The sequence below is a fragment of the Trichosurus vulpecula genome, chromosome 3 (genome assembly GCF_011100635.1).
Source record: "Trichosurus vulpecula isolate mTriVul1 chromosome 3, mTriVul1.pri, whole genome shotgun sequence".
NCBI lineage: Eukaryota > Metazoa > Chordata > Mammalia > Diprotodontia > Phalangeridae > Trichosurus > Trichosurus vulpecula.
In genome coordinates this window covers 326979703-326998600 of record NC_050575.1, presented here as the reverse complement: position 1 = coordinate 326998600, position 18898 = coordinate 326979703, and the positions used below count along the sequence as shown (strand labels likewise).

Here is an 18898-nt window from a genome sequence, read left to right as displayed (position 1 = left end):
TTATAAGAATACAAGTCATTCCCCAACTGATAAATGGTCAAAGGTATGAATAGGCAGTTCTCAGAGGAAGAAATTAAAGCAATCTATAGTCATGGGAAAAAATGTTCTAAATCACTATTCATTAGAGAAATACAAATCAAAACAACTCTCAAGGTACCACATCTCACCTGTCAGATTGGCATACATGACAAAAGAGGAAAATATAAATACCGGAGAGGATGTGGGAAAATTGGAACACTAATGCATTGTTGGTGGAGTTGTGAACTGATCCAACCATTCTAGAGCACAATTTGGAACTTTGTCCAAAGGGCTATAAAAATGTGCCTACCCTTTGACCCAGCAATACCACTTCTAGGGTTGTATCCCAAAGAAATTATACAAGTGGGAAAAGGACCCATATGTTCAAAAGTATTTATGGCAACTCTTTTTGTGGTGGCAAAGAATTGGAAATGAAGGAGATGCCCATCAATTGGGGAACGGCTAAACAAGTTGTGGTATATGAATGTTATGGAATACTATTGCGCTATAAGAAATAGGGAGCAGACAGACTTCATAAGAACCTGGAAAGACTTATATGGGAGCAGAACCAGAAGAACATTATACATGATTACAGACACAGTATCTCTGATGACTAACTTTGATAAACTTGGGTCTTCTCAACAATGCAAGGTTCTAAGACAACTCCAAAAGACTCATGATGGAAAAAGTGATACACATCCAGAGAAAGAATTAAGGAGTCTGAATGCAGATTGAAGCAAAATATTTGCTCTCTTTTTTTTTCTTTCTGTTTGGTTTCTTCGTTCTCGTGATTCATTCCACTGGTTATACTTCTTCTTTATAACTTGACTATTGTGAAAACATGTTTACTGTGAAGGTATATGCAGAACCTATATAGGATTTCAAGGCATCTTCGCTGGGGAGGGGGGAGGAGAGGAAGGGGGAGAAAATTTGAAACTCAAAAACTTGGAGGAACTGAATGGTGTAAAGTAAAACGAAAAATAAATTATTTTTTTAAAAAGGTATCTAAAAAAAAAAAAGAGTCCTGTGAAATTGGAGCCTTCTGAGGTTGGCTCTGAGTTGGCTTCTGAGTTCAACTTTTTTCATGTATGTGATAAGAATGGAAACTGACTAAAGCATCTTGAAATCTTCCGTAGATCAGTATTAAGATACAAATTTTTTAAAGTAAATTCTATCCACAAAAACTAGTTTACTGATGTTAACATTCCAAAGAGAATTTCAAATGCATAGAGTGGAGTAAAGTATAAACCACGAGGGTAGAATCAATTAAATTATACACAGAGAAATAAAACAAATTTTTATTCATTCCTACCTGTCCTTCACGTGAAAATTTAAAGGGTGGTTTGTGTTTAATAACACTTGTTGCAAGTCGTAAGAGTCCTGTAAGCCCATCATCTTCTATATTACCATCCTGATGATCAAGGATTTCCCTGCTACAATACATAAACAAAGAGCTTGGGCAATTATGCTTTTTACCATACCTTTCAACAATATGATTAAGAGCTATGCCATTACATCAAATCATACCTTCGAATACAGTCAGCCAGATGTCTTGCCAAAGCATCTAAGTCCAGTAATGTTGTCTTAGTTTAAAGAAAAAGCAAAAGTATGAATAAAAGATAAAACTACATATTTTATGCATAGCAGTTTCATAGGCTACAGTAAGAAATGGCAAATTGGTTAAACAGGAAATCTTAATTTTACAAAGGGTTACGTTTAGAAAATTCACTTAGAAATCATTTGGCATACAATATTGACACGAATAAATATTTTTTTTAAAATGGCAACTTTGTGGTATAAATATGTATGCAATTAAGAGAATATTACCATTCTGTTCCAAAATATAGGCAGTGTGGTAAAGATTTAAAATAACTTAAGTCAATTAATTATATCTGAGAACACGATCTCTAAAAAAAGTTTAAATTTATGGCCTACTAATTCTGACAATATTTGGCTAACATACCACTTCAGTATAAAATGTAAATGCCTTCATTTGTTGAAATTCAATGAAAGAAGGAAATATGTTTTCAGGTGGCAGATGGCATAAGGATATTCGATATATACACAGAGGCACACACAGAAACAAACACTTCTTCTTTTGCCTGTTTGGATCATTGATTTCATTGATGTGGAAATTCCCACTGAAGCAGAAGTGCAATACATCTTGAAATTAGTTACAGAGAGCTGCCTAAAGAATTAACAGTTAAGTGACCTTACCATCGTGTACATGCTATGATGTGTCAGAGGCACAAGTCAACCCAAATCTTCCTACCTCCAAGGTTGATCCTCTCCCTGACAACATCCTGTCTCTTGCTATCAATTTTATGACAATAAAAATTCATGACACGATAAAGGTGAAATTACAGATGCTTTTCTTTATTAAATGTTAATATTTTTTACTCAGAAGTAAAATGACTGATAGCTATGAGATAAAATTTATAACCAATCTCAATATTTTCTTCCCAAATGGAAGCTAGTTATTATTATGCTATTAACATTCCATGTACACCACTAACTTCTGAAACTAAGAATTTTTAAATGAAGGCTATATCTTTCAACAGAAAAAGAAAAGAATTGAGGTAGAAAAAATTCAAATGGATATCTGAAGGTACTAACTTTAATATCCATTCTTCTAGCCGTCTCTGTAGCCTTTGACAGGTTATTTGTCAATCACTCTCTTTTCCTAGTATATTCTTCTCTCTAGATTTTTGCGACACTATTCTCTCATGATTCTCCTTCTGTATGACTGACCAATCCTTCCTGAGTCACTTCTCCTGGAACTTCATTCTGGGTGAAAACAATTAACCACAAGTTTCCCTGTGGCAAGGTTCTCTTCTACTGTTATACTACTTCTGTTGGCAATGTCTCTGCCTCCCACAGAATCACCTGTCATCTCCACACTGATGATTTTCAAATCTACTTATCTCTAGCTTCTCTTCGAACTTCCAGGCTACTATCTCTAGAAGCCTGCTGAACATCTCAAACTAAATGTAGCAAACACAGTTCTAAACTCAACAGGAATAATAATAATCATGATAGTGATGGAGCATTGATATAGCAACTACTATGTGCCAGGCCCTGTGCTCCGTGCTTTACCGATATTATCTCATATGATTCTCACAACAACCCTTTGAGGTAGATACTATTATCATCTGCCTTTTACAGATGAGAAAACTGAGGCAGACAGAGCTCAAGTGACTTGCTCAGGGTCACAAAACTAGCTAAGTGACTGAGGCTGGATTTGAACTTCCTGACTCCAGGTCTAGTGCAATATCTATCCCAAAACCAGCTGTTTGTCTAAAACTCATTCTCTCCCTCTCCCTTTCTCTTTCTCCCATGATATTCTGGATCAAGTATAAAATTATTTGACATTTAGAACCCATCATCATCTTCCTAACTTTCCAGTCTTTTTATACTTATTCTCTTCCACATACTGGGTGATCCAAGAAACAGGATCCCTTGCTGTTCCTCAAAAAACATACTCCATCAGCTCACTACATATTCCTTGTCCTCCTTGTCTGGACCTCCCTCTGGTCTCTCTATAAGGATCTCCATCATCCCAAGCTTTGTTAAAGTCCTAGTTAAAATCTCACCTTCTACAAGAAGGCCTTCCTGGCACCCCTCAATGCCAGTATCTTCTTTAATTATCAATTATTCATTGTCCCTCAATTTTTCCTTTATATATCTTGTATGTCAGTAGTTGTTTGCATGTGGTCTTTTCCATACAGTATGAAAGCAGGGACTGTTTTTCTGCCTTTCTTTGCACTTAGCACAGTACATGGAATATACAAAGCATTTAAGAAATGATTGCTGACTTAACTTTCTCCTAAAGCATGAATATTTAATTTTTTTTTGTCATAGCACTCTGGTAAGTCTCTTAAGGAATATAGACTCCTCAGAAAAATATTTTTAATGCATAAAATACTTAGAATTACTTCTGACATTATAACCTTTTTTGATTAAACAATATAATTAATTTCTTATTTTAAGGAAAAAGAAACCACAGGTTCCAGGTTACAGAAGTATTTCAAAAGAAATCTAAAATTTAAGCACCAAATAAACAACTTGTTACAAACCTTACTGATATCCTTGATTAGGTGTACCAAGAAAAGTCTCTTTAAATATAGCTAAAAAGCATGAGTAGATTTCTGATGAAATCAGAAACTGCTATAATCAGTAAGAACACGCCAACACAACCAAACACTCTGAAGTTTACAAAAAGATCTTGGAATAATAAAGACTCAATGATGGCTTGTGCTGTATTCACAAAATTAAAATGAGGAAACCATATAAAGACATAGAGGGGAAAAGATCACTTACAGGAATAAATAAAGGTTAAATCAGTTTTACCTACCTGACTAGCATCTTTCACATGTATGTTGTCAATTAATTTGCATAACAACCAAAAATATTCTTTACATCCAGGTATCAACACTGGTTCTTCTTCGTAATCCTCTATCTGCAAAACGAAATACTTTTTAAATCTTTGCCTCCAAAAAGATGCCAAAAAGTCAGAAACAATACACTCAAGAAGCAATTGTTTTAAGACTTTAAAATCAGAGGAAAAACTTTTAATTTCCTTAAGATCTGGAGAAAAATTAAAATTAACAAAAATATTACTTATTCCATGATTTCTATTAACCACTGAAATAAATGAAACTATTTATTTACTGAATGCCTAACATGTACCCACCTGGGATAATTATAATTTTATATTGTTTGATATTACACTTACGATAGGACTGCAATATGGAGTCACGTAGACTGAGTTTTCTTAAAGGCCATAAAATATATAAACAATGACAGTAAGTTCGTAATTTCCTACTGTTCTGACCTACGTTAACCCTATGTCAAGCATTTAATACTCAAAGCTTCTAACTGGATAAAACTACAGGCTGACTGTAGCAACATGTGAGTTACTCCTCTTTGGCTGCCTCAGATAGCCAACTCAAACCTTCTAACAATTCCTTTGGTCTCTAAAGAGAAACTCCCAGTGCATGAGTTTCACACAACTCTGGTTTTAGTAAGTGACCCACCACATCTGGGTCTAATGAGAAATGTTCTCTCCCACACCTGGCACCAAAAAGCCATTCTCCGTCAAAGCCCATTTCCAGGCTTATAACTTTTGTACTTTAAGCTCAACTTCGAGGGTGTTCTCTTCCTCTCACGCTGAGTGAGTTTCGTTTCATTTTAGTCCACCAGCTTTTTTCCATGGGAACAAAGCTCTGTCTACATTGCCATACAGTGTGTTTGTGTATATGCATGCTCATACTTGTGCATGTGCTTTGCTTCTGTCTGCTCGATGAATCACATAACAAGGCTCTTAATTGTACCACCTTCTTTTGAACTAATTTCCTGTAAATTTCTGAACCCAGGTCTTTGTTTTAACCCAAGAGATGAGGTCAAATTGGCAGTTCACAGGGAAAGAGAATTTCTTACCAGTAGGAAGGTTATAAAACCAGTTTAGGAAGAAAATATAATCATGAAAAAAAAAAAAGAGAAAGTCTTAAGATATAGGATATACAATTAAATGCAAAGTATGATAGAAGCTTAGAGAAAAGATCTGAGATTCCTGGATTATGCTTACATGGTTGTTACCTCCTACCTGTCTCACTAGTTATTATTAGTCTCCTTTGCTCAGTCTTCATCCAGATCACAACCACTAACCCAAGGCATAGGACTGACCATGTGAGTTCAATTAGTTCCAGTGGCTACTTATTATCTCAAGGATGAAATATAAAATACATTGTTTGGAATGTAAAGCCTTTAACAGCCCTATCCCTTTTTTACCTTTCCTGTCTTTTTATACTCACTCACTGATGTGACTGGAACATGATGGTCTTCTTCCTGATCCTGAAATACAAAACTCTTTCCCTCCTCTATGCCTTTTCATTATCATTCTACCATGCCTGGAATACTCCACTCCTCACTTCTACCTCGTGGCTTCTCTGAATTCCTTCAAAACTCAGCTGAAATCTTACCAAATGCAAGGGACATTTTTCCAGATCCTCCTCCACAATGCTAGTGCTTCTCTTTGATATTACCTTCCTTTTACAATATGTGCATCTTGTATGTATTTAATGTCTTGGTCCCCTGTCATTAGAATGTGAGCTCCTTGAGGGCAAAGAGACCATTTCTGCCTTACATTTTATCCTTAGCACTTAGCCTGGTACATTGCAAGGGCGTAATAGTCGGTCAGTCAATAAGCACTTAAGTGCCTAAGTAAAATACAAAGAATGGAAAAAGGCAATCCTTATCCTCAAGTTGCTCATGATAGTAGGGAAGACAACAAGTAAACAAATATGTACAAATTAGCTACATATAGAATAAATAGAAAATAGTTAACAGAGGAAAGGCCCTAGAATTAAGAGAGGCTGGGAAATGCTTAGTGATTGACTACAGAATACTGACTTGGACATTGTCTTTCATTTTATAAAATGAATTAAATTGCGATTTCTTAGTTCATCAAATAAATCTCAGCCTTAGATGATTAATGAATTATTTTAATTAATTGCTTAATTGCTTAGTTGTAACAGATTATTCATAATGTTAAATATGAAGACCACCATTTGTATCTACTACTTTTTTCAGTTTGCAGATTTTCAGTTGCTTACTTTTCATTTTGTTCCTCTAAAACTACAAATTAGTTTGCCCATGATACCTATTCACATCTATTATACAGGACAAATGACAATTTGAAAGTGAACAGTGAAATATAAAAATGTTTTAGATTAATATCCTTGATATGTAAATTATGGTGATTTAGTAGGTCTACACAAAAAACATATATAACATGAAAATGTTCTTGTTAGTGACTTGTTCTGTAATCACTAAAAATACATTCAATTGCCATTAGAAAGATAAATCCAGAAGAAAGAAACAATGACGAATTTTCAAGTGATGTGGGCTTTCTTCCTTGTTTTTAAACAGAATGTGGTAGCATCATTTTGGCTACCTTCCACTGTGGATAATCACATTTCCACTCTATGAAAAGTAAATGCTATCATAAATCACATAAATTCATTATAAAGACAGAGATGTAAAGTACCTTAAGAAACTTTGGAGAAAAGGCATTTTGAACCTGAAATGACAATATTCTACACACAAACACACCCACACAGACATGCTCGAGCACACAGATACCCTTTACCTTAATGGGCTTTAAAGCCTGAGCATCAGGAAGAAATTTCAATAATGTTGAGGCAGCAAGTAAAAGAAAAGACCTATTAATTGAATCCCCACCATCCAGTCCAGATAAAGATAACTTGTATAAACCATTGCAAGATTCATGCCGAACAGCAGTCTAAAACAAAATATAAGTTTGAAAGGAAGTGAGTTAATATCATAACTTTTTTTCTTCACCATATTTTAACCAAATATTTATTAATTTCTTAGTAAAAAATGCCAAAATATTATATTCATATAAATAGGTATGGATGATATAGGAGCTATCAAGAAACTGCATGTACTTAATAGAAATATTAAACTGAATATGCAAAAAGAAAATTCCTGAAATTCTCGATTACTAGCAGTGTTAAGTGGAGGGAAATAGGTTGGAGCAGATAAAATCTCTGGTTCACCTAAAAGATAAAAAGCTAGAAAACAGAATCACAATATTTTAGAGCTGTAGGAACCTGACAGATCTAAAGGAGTCTTAGAGAACTTAACAGTCATTTGCCTAAAACTCACAGAGTTAGAAACTGGTATACTTTAAATGATACATTCATTCAATAACTAAGCATGTACCATTCTATGTGTTGGGAATAGGAGAGGGCAAATGGTAAAGGGACAAGTAATAGTTTCTGTACTGATAAAGAAAAACATAAAAGAAGCATGTATAACTACATCTTTTTAAGCATTATATTAGCAATAGTAACTGAAAAGACTAAGTACTGAAGTATCAAAGGAAAAGAAACTAAAAAATTAAAATGAAGTATTTAATTACAAATACTGTGATATACTGAAAGTAAAAGTAGGTTAATATCAAATAAAAGTAATAATTTGTTTACATGTTTATATTACTCCCCTATACAATTTGAAGAACAAGATAAAGTGAAAAATAATCTGCAGCAAAACCACCATTTTCTTTCATTTGTCTTACCTCAGGAATAAGAAGAGTCAGTTTCCTTAGCCAATCTTGTAAATGCTCACTGTCAGCAAGGCTAGATTTCACTAAAGAACAGCAATGAGCCCAACTGACTAAGAGCCACATTGAATAATGTGTAACTAAAAGAAAGAAAGTGATGACCATGTCATTAAACAAATGATACCAAGAATACTGTTTTACTCTTAAATTGTGATCTGTTATTTCAAATTAACTCTGTAGTACACTTACCTTCATGTCTTGACCTGTGATCAGACTGAGCTTTCAAGACTCTGCACGGAGGAAAAATATGTACAGATGTTACAGATATGTGTATGTCTTTTTGCATATTATACATGTTACATAGACATATAAATTAAAATGCTGCAATGAACATACTAGGCACAATAACACAAAGATAAAAGTTAAATCTCATTACGAAAAAGTCCAAAGAACAGTTCAAATTCTTTTCTTATACTGGAATTTTGTTGAATAATTACCTTAAATAAAGCATCCATTGGTGTTTAGAAAAATTAGGTGGGATTGTTTTTGTTACAAAAGATAATATAATTTTACAAAACAAGACTGTAGAACAGATAAAATATAATTTGACTTATAAAACAAACAGATGAAACTTGTTGGGATCATGATTTACATATAGCATAGTACATCAGTTCTGTTGAAACAAATGAAATATGCTCAATATTAATGAAATAAGTCCCAACTAAGCAATGTACAATCACTAAATAAAAATAATCTACAAGTATACAAAACACTCTCAGAAAAAGTGATTATAAAGATGCTTGAACATTAGCTTACATAAAATCAATGCGGCTATAAATATTTCTTATGGATTAAATCCCAACCTCACATATGATGCATTACAATAATCAGCAACTCCAAATTAGTGGGATCTCAATTTTTAAAAAATTAAATCACACTTTTCCCACCCACATAAATAAACAAAATTTCATACCTAGGTGCCAAGTTATCATAAGTATAAGCAACAGACATAAGCCGATGAATCAAACAGGTTCCTTGGACAAGAACAAGAAATACCTATTTAAGGAAAATGAGGGAAAAAAAACACATTAGTAGTTATTGACAGAGGTAAACATTAAAGCAGTATTTTTACTACATAATTAAAAACTGATTAATAATAACTAACATGTTCAGATTTATAACTTCATTGATACAGTGGATTTCCATAAATAGTTATTTTAAAGTATCATAAGTTAATCAAATACTGTAAAAGAGAGAAATAAAATAACTTTCATGGTAGAAAGGCAATCATTGGCTTTGGAATTAGAAGACCCGTGCTTCAAATCCTATCTTTATATCATTTAACCTTGTTGATTCTAAGTTATCTCTCCTATTTAATGAAGGGGTCAACTAGACAACTCTTCAAGTTGCTTTCAGCTCTAGATTTATGAAACCATGATATTGTTTTGTAATCACATATTACCTGTTACGAAGAAATAACAAATAATTAAACATAATAATAGCAACATCTGGGTTTTCCTATATTACGTTAAGATACGGTCACCTGCATATTTAATATGGATCTCTAATTTTTCTGTCTTTCATGAAAAGTATACTTACTCAGGAGAAAGTCTCAAGGTTATTTAAATACAAAAAATATTAACCTCATAAAAAAGTTAGGGAAGGATAAAATTTTTGAAAATACAAATCTCCTATTTTACAGAGAAGGAGCAATATACCGTCATAGAAAAGGCTTTATCCCAAGACAGCAGACCTAGCAGGAAGGAATAGGGCAAGAACAAAAATCCACTCATGGTTTTGGGCACTTTCCATTACATAAGGTTTTCCTTTCATATGCCTCTCAGATGTTTTGTGGGGGAAAAAAAAGTAAGGAAATCATCATCTCAATTTCAAATAATTAAGTTTCTGTTTCATTTTTAAGTAGTGGACAAATTAATCATCATGAGACGAATAACACAAAAAATTTAAGTACTTCCATAATGAAAAAGTTTGAATGGTTATTGAAGAGGAAAAACAGAATTAAAAAATCAATATCTTTCACTAAAAAATATCCCAGAAAATTCAAGGCACTTTTTTTCCAAATCTAAAAAAAATGCTTTTTTTTAAATTATAGACTTTTGGTAAAAAGTAAAAGGATTTTTAATTCTTTGAACATCTGACTTCACTATAACAATTTTAGTAAACTTATTCCATTGTCAGGTGTAAAATATCACCGAAAAGATCTTTAAAATGAGCCCAATCCATTTGTTAAAAATAACAGTTGGAAATTGTAACTGATTATATTAAAAGTAGAAGCAAAACAATGTATTAGCATATACTTTACATAGGGAAGGAAGAGTAACAACAGGGAAAGTGTGAGGGATAATTCATGGCAGTCTGTATGATCCACTATAGCCATATAATACCTCAGCAAACTGAGTTTGTCTTGTGGAGGATTTATGAGAGGGCCCAGACAGCAAATTACATACGATGAGAAGGTAAGGATGGATTGTGATCTTGCCGACAGGATGAAGTATTTATATCAGTGAGATCATATATCACTAAATTAACAAAGTATAAAACTCTAAATTGTTGGTTTCCATTGCTTAGAGTATGGGATTCTGAACAAATCGTCCATGAGAACTGTTTAAACGTAGCAATATTGTGAATAATATATTCAGTGAAGCAATAAATGAAAACAATATTAAACACTCACATGCACGTCAATAAAATGAAGAAAAACTATAGACTCTATAATACTACCTAAAATAATAGCTATGATTTACTCATTTTCTAATCATGACCCAAGATGGCATGTACAAATTAGAACACAGTTTCTTTTTTTTGTTTTGTTTTGGTTTTTTTGGGCAGGGCAATTGGGGTTAAGTGACTTGCCCAAGGTCACATAGCTACTGCATGTGTCAAGTGTCTGAGGAAAAATTTGAACTCAGGTCCTACTGACTCCAGGGCCAGTGCTCTACTCACTGCGCCACCTAGCGGCCCCATAGAACACATTTTCTAAAACTTATTTGCCTGGGGACCAACAAAGCCCTAACATAGAGAGCTTTAAAATCAAACTTTAATACTTTTTAAAAAAATAAAATACATTCACTCATTTTAGAATACAAATTAGAAATTTATTTCAGGCTTAATAACTGCCATGGATAAGAAGACAAGATTGTCTGGTGTCCAAAAAAACAGAATTTTCTGAGACTGTTTCTAAAAGGAATTTTAAAATATTTTAAAAATCAAACTCTGTAAGAGTTATATGTAAATTTTTAAGGAAATATAAGTACAAGTTGGAATTTTAGGGTAAGCTATACATCTTACCTCTGTTAATCGGGGAATATGAAGACCCTTGGTATGATCTCCAGTCACCTTCCTTGATTTACCAGGCCAAGTTCTTTTCCTGTGACTTTCTGCTACACCAGACCAGGCAAAGACATCATGGTAAGCTAAATCCAAATCTGATGGATCTACTGCAAACTGGCATATTAACTTCAGCAAGCAAGCAAGACAATCTAGCTGCCACTGTGGATAAAAATTAAATGTTATTTTCTATTTTCATTTAATAATGCTATGATCTGAATGGAAATATAAAGAATATAAAGAAAAATTAAAAGCTAGTGATATTTATTTCATAAACTGGGGTTTTATTTGCAATGAAAAAAGTAGGATAAACAGATAACCTCACTTTAGATCCCATAATTCTACTAAAATTGTCCTCTGAGAAGTCATCAACAATCACTTAATTGCCAAATGTGGTGACCTCTTCTCAATCCTCAACCTTCTTCACCTCTCTGCAGCATTAGATAAAGCTGATCACCTCCATCTAGATACTACTTTTTGACTAGGCTTATTTTTTTTAAACTATATTCTCACCTGATTCTTCTGTTTATTGCTCTTAGTCTCTTTTGCTGGCTCTTCACTGATGTCATACCCATGCTGTGATGGGCCATCTTCTCATCTGCCTTCATGTATCTCATTTGGTGATCTCATCGGTCCCCACAGGCTGCATTTTTTTTAATGAATATGATTCCCACATCTATGTATCTACCTCTAATCTCCTTGCTGAGCTGAAGTCTCTGACTACCAATTTCTGGTACTGGCTGGATGTCCAAATGCATTTCAAATTCAGTATGTACAAAACAGAACTCATTCACTTTGCCCCCAAACTATCCCCTCTCCCCAAATTTCCTATTACTGTCTAGGCCCCACTATTCTCCCAGTTACCCAGGCTCATGAATTCCCACATATGCACATCTGCTGCTTCTCTACTGATAAAGCTACCCTGATACATGTCCATATCACCTTACACTGAAATTAATATAATAGCCTTCTGCTTAGTGTCCTAGCCTCAGTCTCCTTCCGATCCAATCTGTTTTCTTACTCAAGTCACCCAGGTGATTTTTCTAAAACCTAAGTCTGACAATGTCACCCTCTCCTCACTGACCTCCATCCAGGTGGTCCCTATTACCTCCAGGATCAAAGATAAGCTCTGTTGTTTGACATTTAACATTCTTTATAACTTAGTCCTTTCTTATATTTTAGTCTCTCCCATAAACACTAGAAATCTAGTCACAGTGGCCTATGTAAAGTTCCCTGAACTTGACCCTCCAACTACCTAAATGTTTTATTCCCCAAGCCTACAATGTTCTCCCTCTTCTCCTTTGCCTCTTTTCTCAGCTCAAATTCCACATTTTCTCATAGACCTCTCAGTTCCACCACCTTGTAAAGTCTTCTTCTCCTCTGAGTGTTCCTTCCATTTATACTGTATATATCTTGTAGGTATTTGCATATTATCTCCCTCACTAGAATGTGACCTTTTCAAAAGCAGGTACTGTGTCTTTGCATTTTATTTAATCCCCAGTGTTTGACACAGTGCCTGGAACACAGGGTGTGCTTAATAAATAGTAGTTGACTGATAAGATTCAATTTACAATATGAAATTCTCATAAAAATGCAAATGAAACAGTAGTAGACATAATGACAATATTGGAGGCATATAATCTATGAAACCTCAAGTTTAACAACAGCCAATTGCTGATTATAACAGCTTTCCTTACATCAAAAAATAATTGTGAAAGATCGAGGACAATAAGACACTTTTGATTAAAAGTGCTTCAAAGGAATGCAGAATATATCTACAAGATAATTACACTGAAACCTTCCATCTCACAAATGCATAGTACAATAAATGCTTTTAATCAAGAAAAATCACTGCATCTAGCCATGAAAAGTAAACTACTGTGAACTTTGTTTATCTAACAATTAAGAACACATCAAATTTCTGAAAATTATTTTGGTTATTTCGTATTTTTCATTCTTCTCTCATGATTCGTTCTGGTCTTATCCTACTACTTGCAAGAATTATGCCTGAACTTCTATTACTGGATGCAGTAGCTTCAGATCGGAGTTATAAGTAATATGGCAAAAAGGTGAGAATGTTAACATCAAAAAAAGAATATACACAGACTCGAAGTGAAATCTTATGATGGTGTTCAGACACTTGGATCTGCTTCCCATAGAAAACAAAACAACAACAACAACAAAAGCTGAAGCTAACAAGAAATATGGAATGTCTCCAAACATGTTTTATTAAAAACCAATAAAACTCCATAATGCTGATGAAACAGAGCAAGAAAAACAATAGCATTACAAGCTTTTCATGATACTGAGAGGTAAATTGTTCTTCTGTATGTATGCATATAAAGATTATGATTATAATTTGATCTAAAATATAATCAAATCAGTGCTGAAATTTATGAGGTTGCATGTCATCACAAATGAAATCAGTAGAATGTTATTTATTGTTTACCAAGCTTTCCTTTATAGAGGGCTCGGGAAATTCCAACTCTTCATTTTCCCTTAGCTGCTCTGCTTGGTTTTCAACTCAAGAACATCATGGCTCCCCTCACCCTGCTCCCAATAAGCTCAGCACCAGAAAACTCATCATCATGGAGATTTATCTAGTACCCTTTGACTGTTGAGAAGGAGAGCACAGAAATAAAATCCTCTCAAAGCCTTCCTTTATAGAGGGCTCAGAACTTTCCAGCTTAACCCTTCATTTTCCATCATCTGCTCCACTTTTATTTTGACTACAGGAATCCCAAATACTCTCTAGAGCCCAGCCTTTCAGCTTCTTTTTAAAATTTTCTTCCCATATTAGACTATAAACTCCTTGAGGGCAAAGACTGACTTTATTTATTTTTCATGTTTGTATCCACAGCCCTTAGGCACACTGTCTGGCACAATAGATATTTAATGTGCATTGACTATTAGCGAAGAGATTTTGGTCACACACAACGAAAGGAAATAAAGTGGGAAAACTACTTCAGAATATTATTATCCTGTGGTGGCATTTCTCCATTATCATTTTCTGAGACATGGAGGCAGGGGTGGAGGGGTGGAAAGACAAATTTAATTACCCACTTGAGCATCTGAGAAAAACCTTAATACTAAAAACAATATTCCAAATAATATATGAATGGTGCTATGGCGGTGCAATGAAGGAAATGTTTCTTAAATACCTTCCACGAAATGACCTTAAAAATTCTTAAATCTGGGTAACTCTTCAAACAATGAAAAAAAACCTTATCCTTATACTTTTCTCATACTTCCTTTGTTTCTTTGCAATGTGCACATTGCCCTTAAATGAAAACTTCTATACCTTCAGTTCCTTCTTATTCTCATTCATTAGCCTCCTCCTTAGTTTCAGTTCACTCTTTATCAAAGTGTCAGTCATTTCAATAATCTAGGGCCTTAGAAGCCTCCCTTGTATAAACATTTACTGTACAACTTTATTAATCCACAACTACTGAAAAACCAACATCACTCTTTCCTTTTTCCCCAATTATGCTACTGCTAGGGAGTATACTATCAGACAAAGCAGAATTATGCTTATTAATTCCACTACAAATTCGTAACTCAATTGAGATGTCTGTGATTCTTAGTAATTCCATTATTCACCCTTGGGCGACTTTCCATCTCACTATGGTAGCTGCTCTAAATCTTACCACTTTCAAAACTTAATCCCAACTATAACATTCTCTTAACATCCATTCTTCCTTTCCTGCTATCAAGGGAGACCAGTAGAAATCCCTCTTCTTGTCCAGAATTAGACCCACTCTACTGCTTCCAAGAAAATCAATTATTCTCATATTTTTTCATGTTTTTTTTATCTTTTTCATGTTAGTTCCTATCCTTTACATATAATTTTAAAAAATTACCTAAATTAATATTCTTACTGAATGCCCTACCAAGCAAAACTACCAAATAATTTCTTTACAGAGTTGGGGAAAATTTAACATAATATAGCTAGAGCAACAAAAGAATCTAAGAAAAATAATGGAAAAGGGTAGGAAGGCAGGAAGTGTAGTAGTACCACATATCAAACTAATCTATAATATAGTAATCATTAAAATTATTTGGTATTGTTGAAAAAGTAGAGAAATTGATCAGTAGAACAGATTAGAACAAAATATACAGAAGTAAATCTGGTGCTTGATTAAAAACAAAGATCCTAGCTCCTGGGTGTTGGAATTATCAAGAATTTCTAAGGAAACAATTTATATAACACCACTTTAAAATAAAAAACTCTACAAGACTTAAAAACACTGATTGATGCAAACAACTAACTGGGATCCTAGATGACTAATCATGAAGCATAGTTCTCCACAGCACTTGCTCCTGAAAGGTGACAAACTTTTTTATACAAAGCAAACGTGGAGTTTGCTGGTTTATGCACATTTGTTACAAGGGGATCCTTCTTACCACCCAACCAAGGGAGAAAGTAGGAGACAAAATAAATACATGTCAGTTTAAAAAAAGTTTCCAACTTGAAAAACAACTGTAAGACACTAAACAAAAATGTCTGATTATAATATTGGACTCTTCCCTCTCCATGATATGTACTTAATCATAAAACCTTCTGCGCACATGCTCTTGAGGTGATTTTTCTAGCTGTTGTCCCTGACTCCTAATTCCAACTCCTTTTAAACAATTGTGCACACTGCTGTGAAACTAATTTTCTGAATGCATAATTCTTCTCATTTTATTTTTCTGCTCAAAAACCCTTTATGGATCTCTAACAGCAATTTGTATAGCAGGGTGCTGAAAGTATACTGGTCCTGAAATCAGAAAGAACTGAGTTCAGATTCTATGCCTCAAAGTGTGCCCAAAAGCTGATTACTTAATCTCTCTGTACTTGAGTTTCATCTAGAAATGATTTAATCATGCTTGTGGCTTTTGTGGGGCTTAAATGAAATGACCAGGCTTCACAAATCTTTAGGCAATGTATGAACATCATATATCTGCCAAGCCTAAAAGCTAAGTATTGCCAGTATTCAGGATGTGATCTACACCCATCTCACCCAACCCAACTGATATTTCCAGGTTCCTACTGACACTGACAAAATCGACGTGTCAACTGAATCACATTAATGTTTCACCTTACTACAAATCTGACTGCACAAATTCAATCATTTTATTTTAGCGATCTTAAGTTTCATCATCTATAAAATTATGAGAACTTAATTTCTGGTAGTTATGTCTTGAACTCCTTTTGTCAGCATTCATGCTATTTTTCACCTTAGAGACCAGCTGAACTCTAAACTCCTTATGAACTCTAATTCTACAATCTTATGAAAATTCATTGCATTTTTCCTCTACCTGAAGTTGCTATTCTCATATATAACAATCAAAATACTAACAATTTTCACTCTCCAGCTCAAATGCTTTTGGCATAGAATGTTCCCCTGTACCTGGTATATGATGTCTTTACTGATTCCCCAGATACTAGTGCTTTTTCTTGTGATTCCCCAAAACATTGAGGGCACTTGAAAAACCCTGGTTGAATTAACTGACTGATATGCTTCTTGGCCTAAAATTATTATGCCTAATTAGACCCAGAAAGACCTCTCCCTCTCCCTCTCCCCCCCGCCTCCCATCCTCCCTCCATCCCACATACTCTCTCAAAATACCCTCAATTACTCTTATAAAACTTATGAGTAAGTATCCTAGGCCAGATTTACTTGTATACATTTTATTTCTCCCTAGAAAGCCTGTATAATCCTTTGTAGCAAGGAGCTCATACCCCCATAGTACGAACGTATGGTACTCTCTAAGTAGAAATGATAGTAGAAAAGTTGCATTTTAAAAGCAAAAAGGGAAAAACTAAAATTGTAAAATTAATTCCAATAAAAACCAGCCTGTGTGATAAGTACTGAAAACTATGCCAACACATAAACTTATGTGCTTACTGAATTTTATTTTTCACCTCTTGACCTTAATAACATTGTCTCAGCGCTGGCACTATGTTACTTGTCAAGAAATCTTGGTATCAGAAGACATACTGAAACACTAGTTTCTGTAAAGTTCAGACAGAAAAGAAAAAACAGAGTAGCATTTTATTTTATCTCATATAATTTTGAAAAATACAGAAATCTAATAAAATATGGCTTCTCAGTAGAATAAAGTTTCCCCTTGAGATCTTCTGATTTTAGGTTGATTTAATTTTTAAAAAAATTAATAGTATAAAACCATAACAAAACAACAAAGTGCTTGTAAAATGTGAGTTTGAAACAAGCAAATAAAGCTAATTATATCAAGATAGATATTTAAATTCATACCATTACATTAGCTAAAAGGAACATGTTCATTTCTAAACTAACATGCCTATCTTTGCCAAATTGACTATAATGGATTAGAAAAATCGTCTTTATAACACAATAGATGACTTGTCAAATATATCTTTAAAATTTGTCATTTCTACATGTTTAATATATATAGACCTTGTGACAAAATTCTTGGAAGAAACTGTATGTGCTGTTGACAAAGGAAATGTTTAAAACTTGAGAGTTAACTTATAAATAGGTTTAAACACTGTTTTCACTTACCACAGTCCAGGATTCCTGCTCTTTAGGTTCTAGAATGCCAGAATTAAAGATTTCTAATAATTGTTGAAGTCCTCCAGCAGCAACAAACTGAATGAAAGTTAGGAGTGAGGAAAAGAAACAACAGTTACATACTGTCATAAAAAGCTGCTAATTGCTAAAATTACTTGACACAAATAAGGGAAAATTTAGTATTTTAACAGATGTGGTTTTTAGCTGACATAACATCAATATAATTTTTTGATAAAAAGATGAAGCAAAGCCTTTAAAGAATGCTTTTGCTAAAGTTATAAATTCCTAACATTATGTTAACAATACAGTTCCAAGAATTAGGGGTTCCTAACATTTTCCATGCGAAAAATAGCATGATTGCTGACAAAAGGAGTTCAAGACATAACTAAAAGAAGTTTTCATAATTGATACTAAAGTAATAAAAATAGTATTTTAAAGATCTTAATATTTTATTCAATAGCCTTTAAAATAAAATTTTAAATGAAATATAGTTATTCAAATTAATTAAATCAAATTATAGGCACATTGACCAATCACAATTATTACAAAAAATGAAACCTTGCAGCTCCAGGTATTTTTGCTGTTTTCTATTTGATCTTCACTTGAATCATCAGAGTCTGGATAAAGATCACTATAGCTTCCCTAAACAAAGAAAGGGAACTAATTACAAGCAATATCACTTGGGACTGGAGAGTTAATGTGTGAAAAATTTTACATCAGAGCTACAGACAGAGAGGACAAGTGGAATGTAATTACCGTAGACTCTCTCCTTATTCTTCTGTTAGGTTTACCCAATGCTTCAATGATTTCAAGCGCATATAACAATTTGTGAGCACTCTTTATTCTCAGAAGTTCTTTCCAATTAAGCCCATCATTACCCTTAAAATAAGATGAGTAACAAGGAAAAATA

At 33.7% G+C, this 18898-nt stretch overlaps 1 protein-coding gene across 2 annotated transcripts in view; it reads right to left on the bottom strand.

Moving 5' to 3' along the window:
- The window catches only part of USP34 (ubiquitin specific peptidase 34), a 317435-nt gene that overhangs the window by 95249 nt on the left and 203288 nt on the right, over positions 1-18898 (bottom strand). For both annotated transcript variants that reach the window (XM_036750464.1, XM_036750465.1), the window contains 11 exons: positions 18745-18867; positions 18547-18630; positions 17980-18066; positions 11414-11614; positions 9078-9160; positions 8354-8394; positions 8120-8244; positions 7169-7321; positions 4373-4477; positions 1546-1601; positions 1331-1451 (listed from right to left, as the gene is read on the bottom strand). In XM_036750464.1, coding sequence (XP_036606359.1) covers positions 1331-1451; positions 1546-1601; positions 4373-4477; positions 7169-7321; positions 8120-8244; positions 8354-8394; positions 9078-9160; positions 11414-11614; positions 17980-18066; positions 18547-18630; positions 18745-18867 — 1179 coding nt within the window. The remainder of the gene's footprint in view (positions 1-1330; positions 1452-1545; positions 1602-4372; positions 4478-7168; positions 7322-8119; positions 8245-8353; positions 8395-9077; positions 9161-11413; positions 11615-17979; positions 18067-18546; positions 18631-18744; positions 18868-18898) is intronic.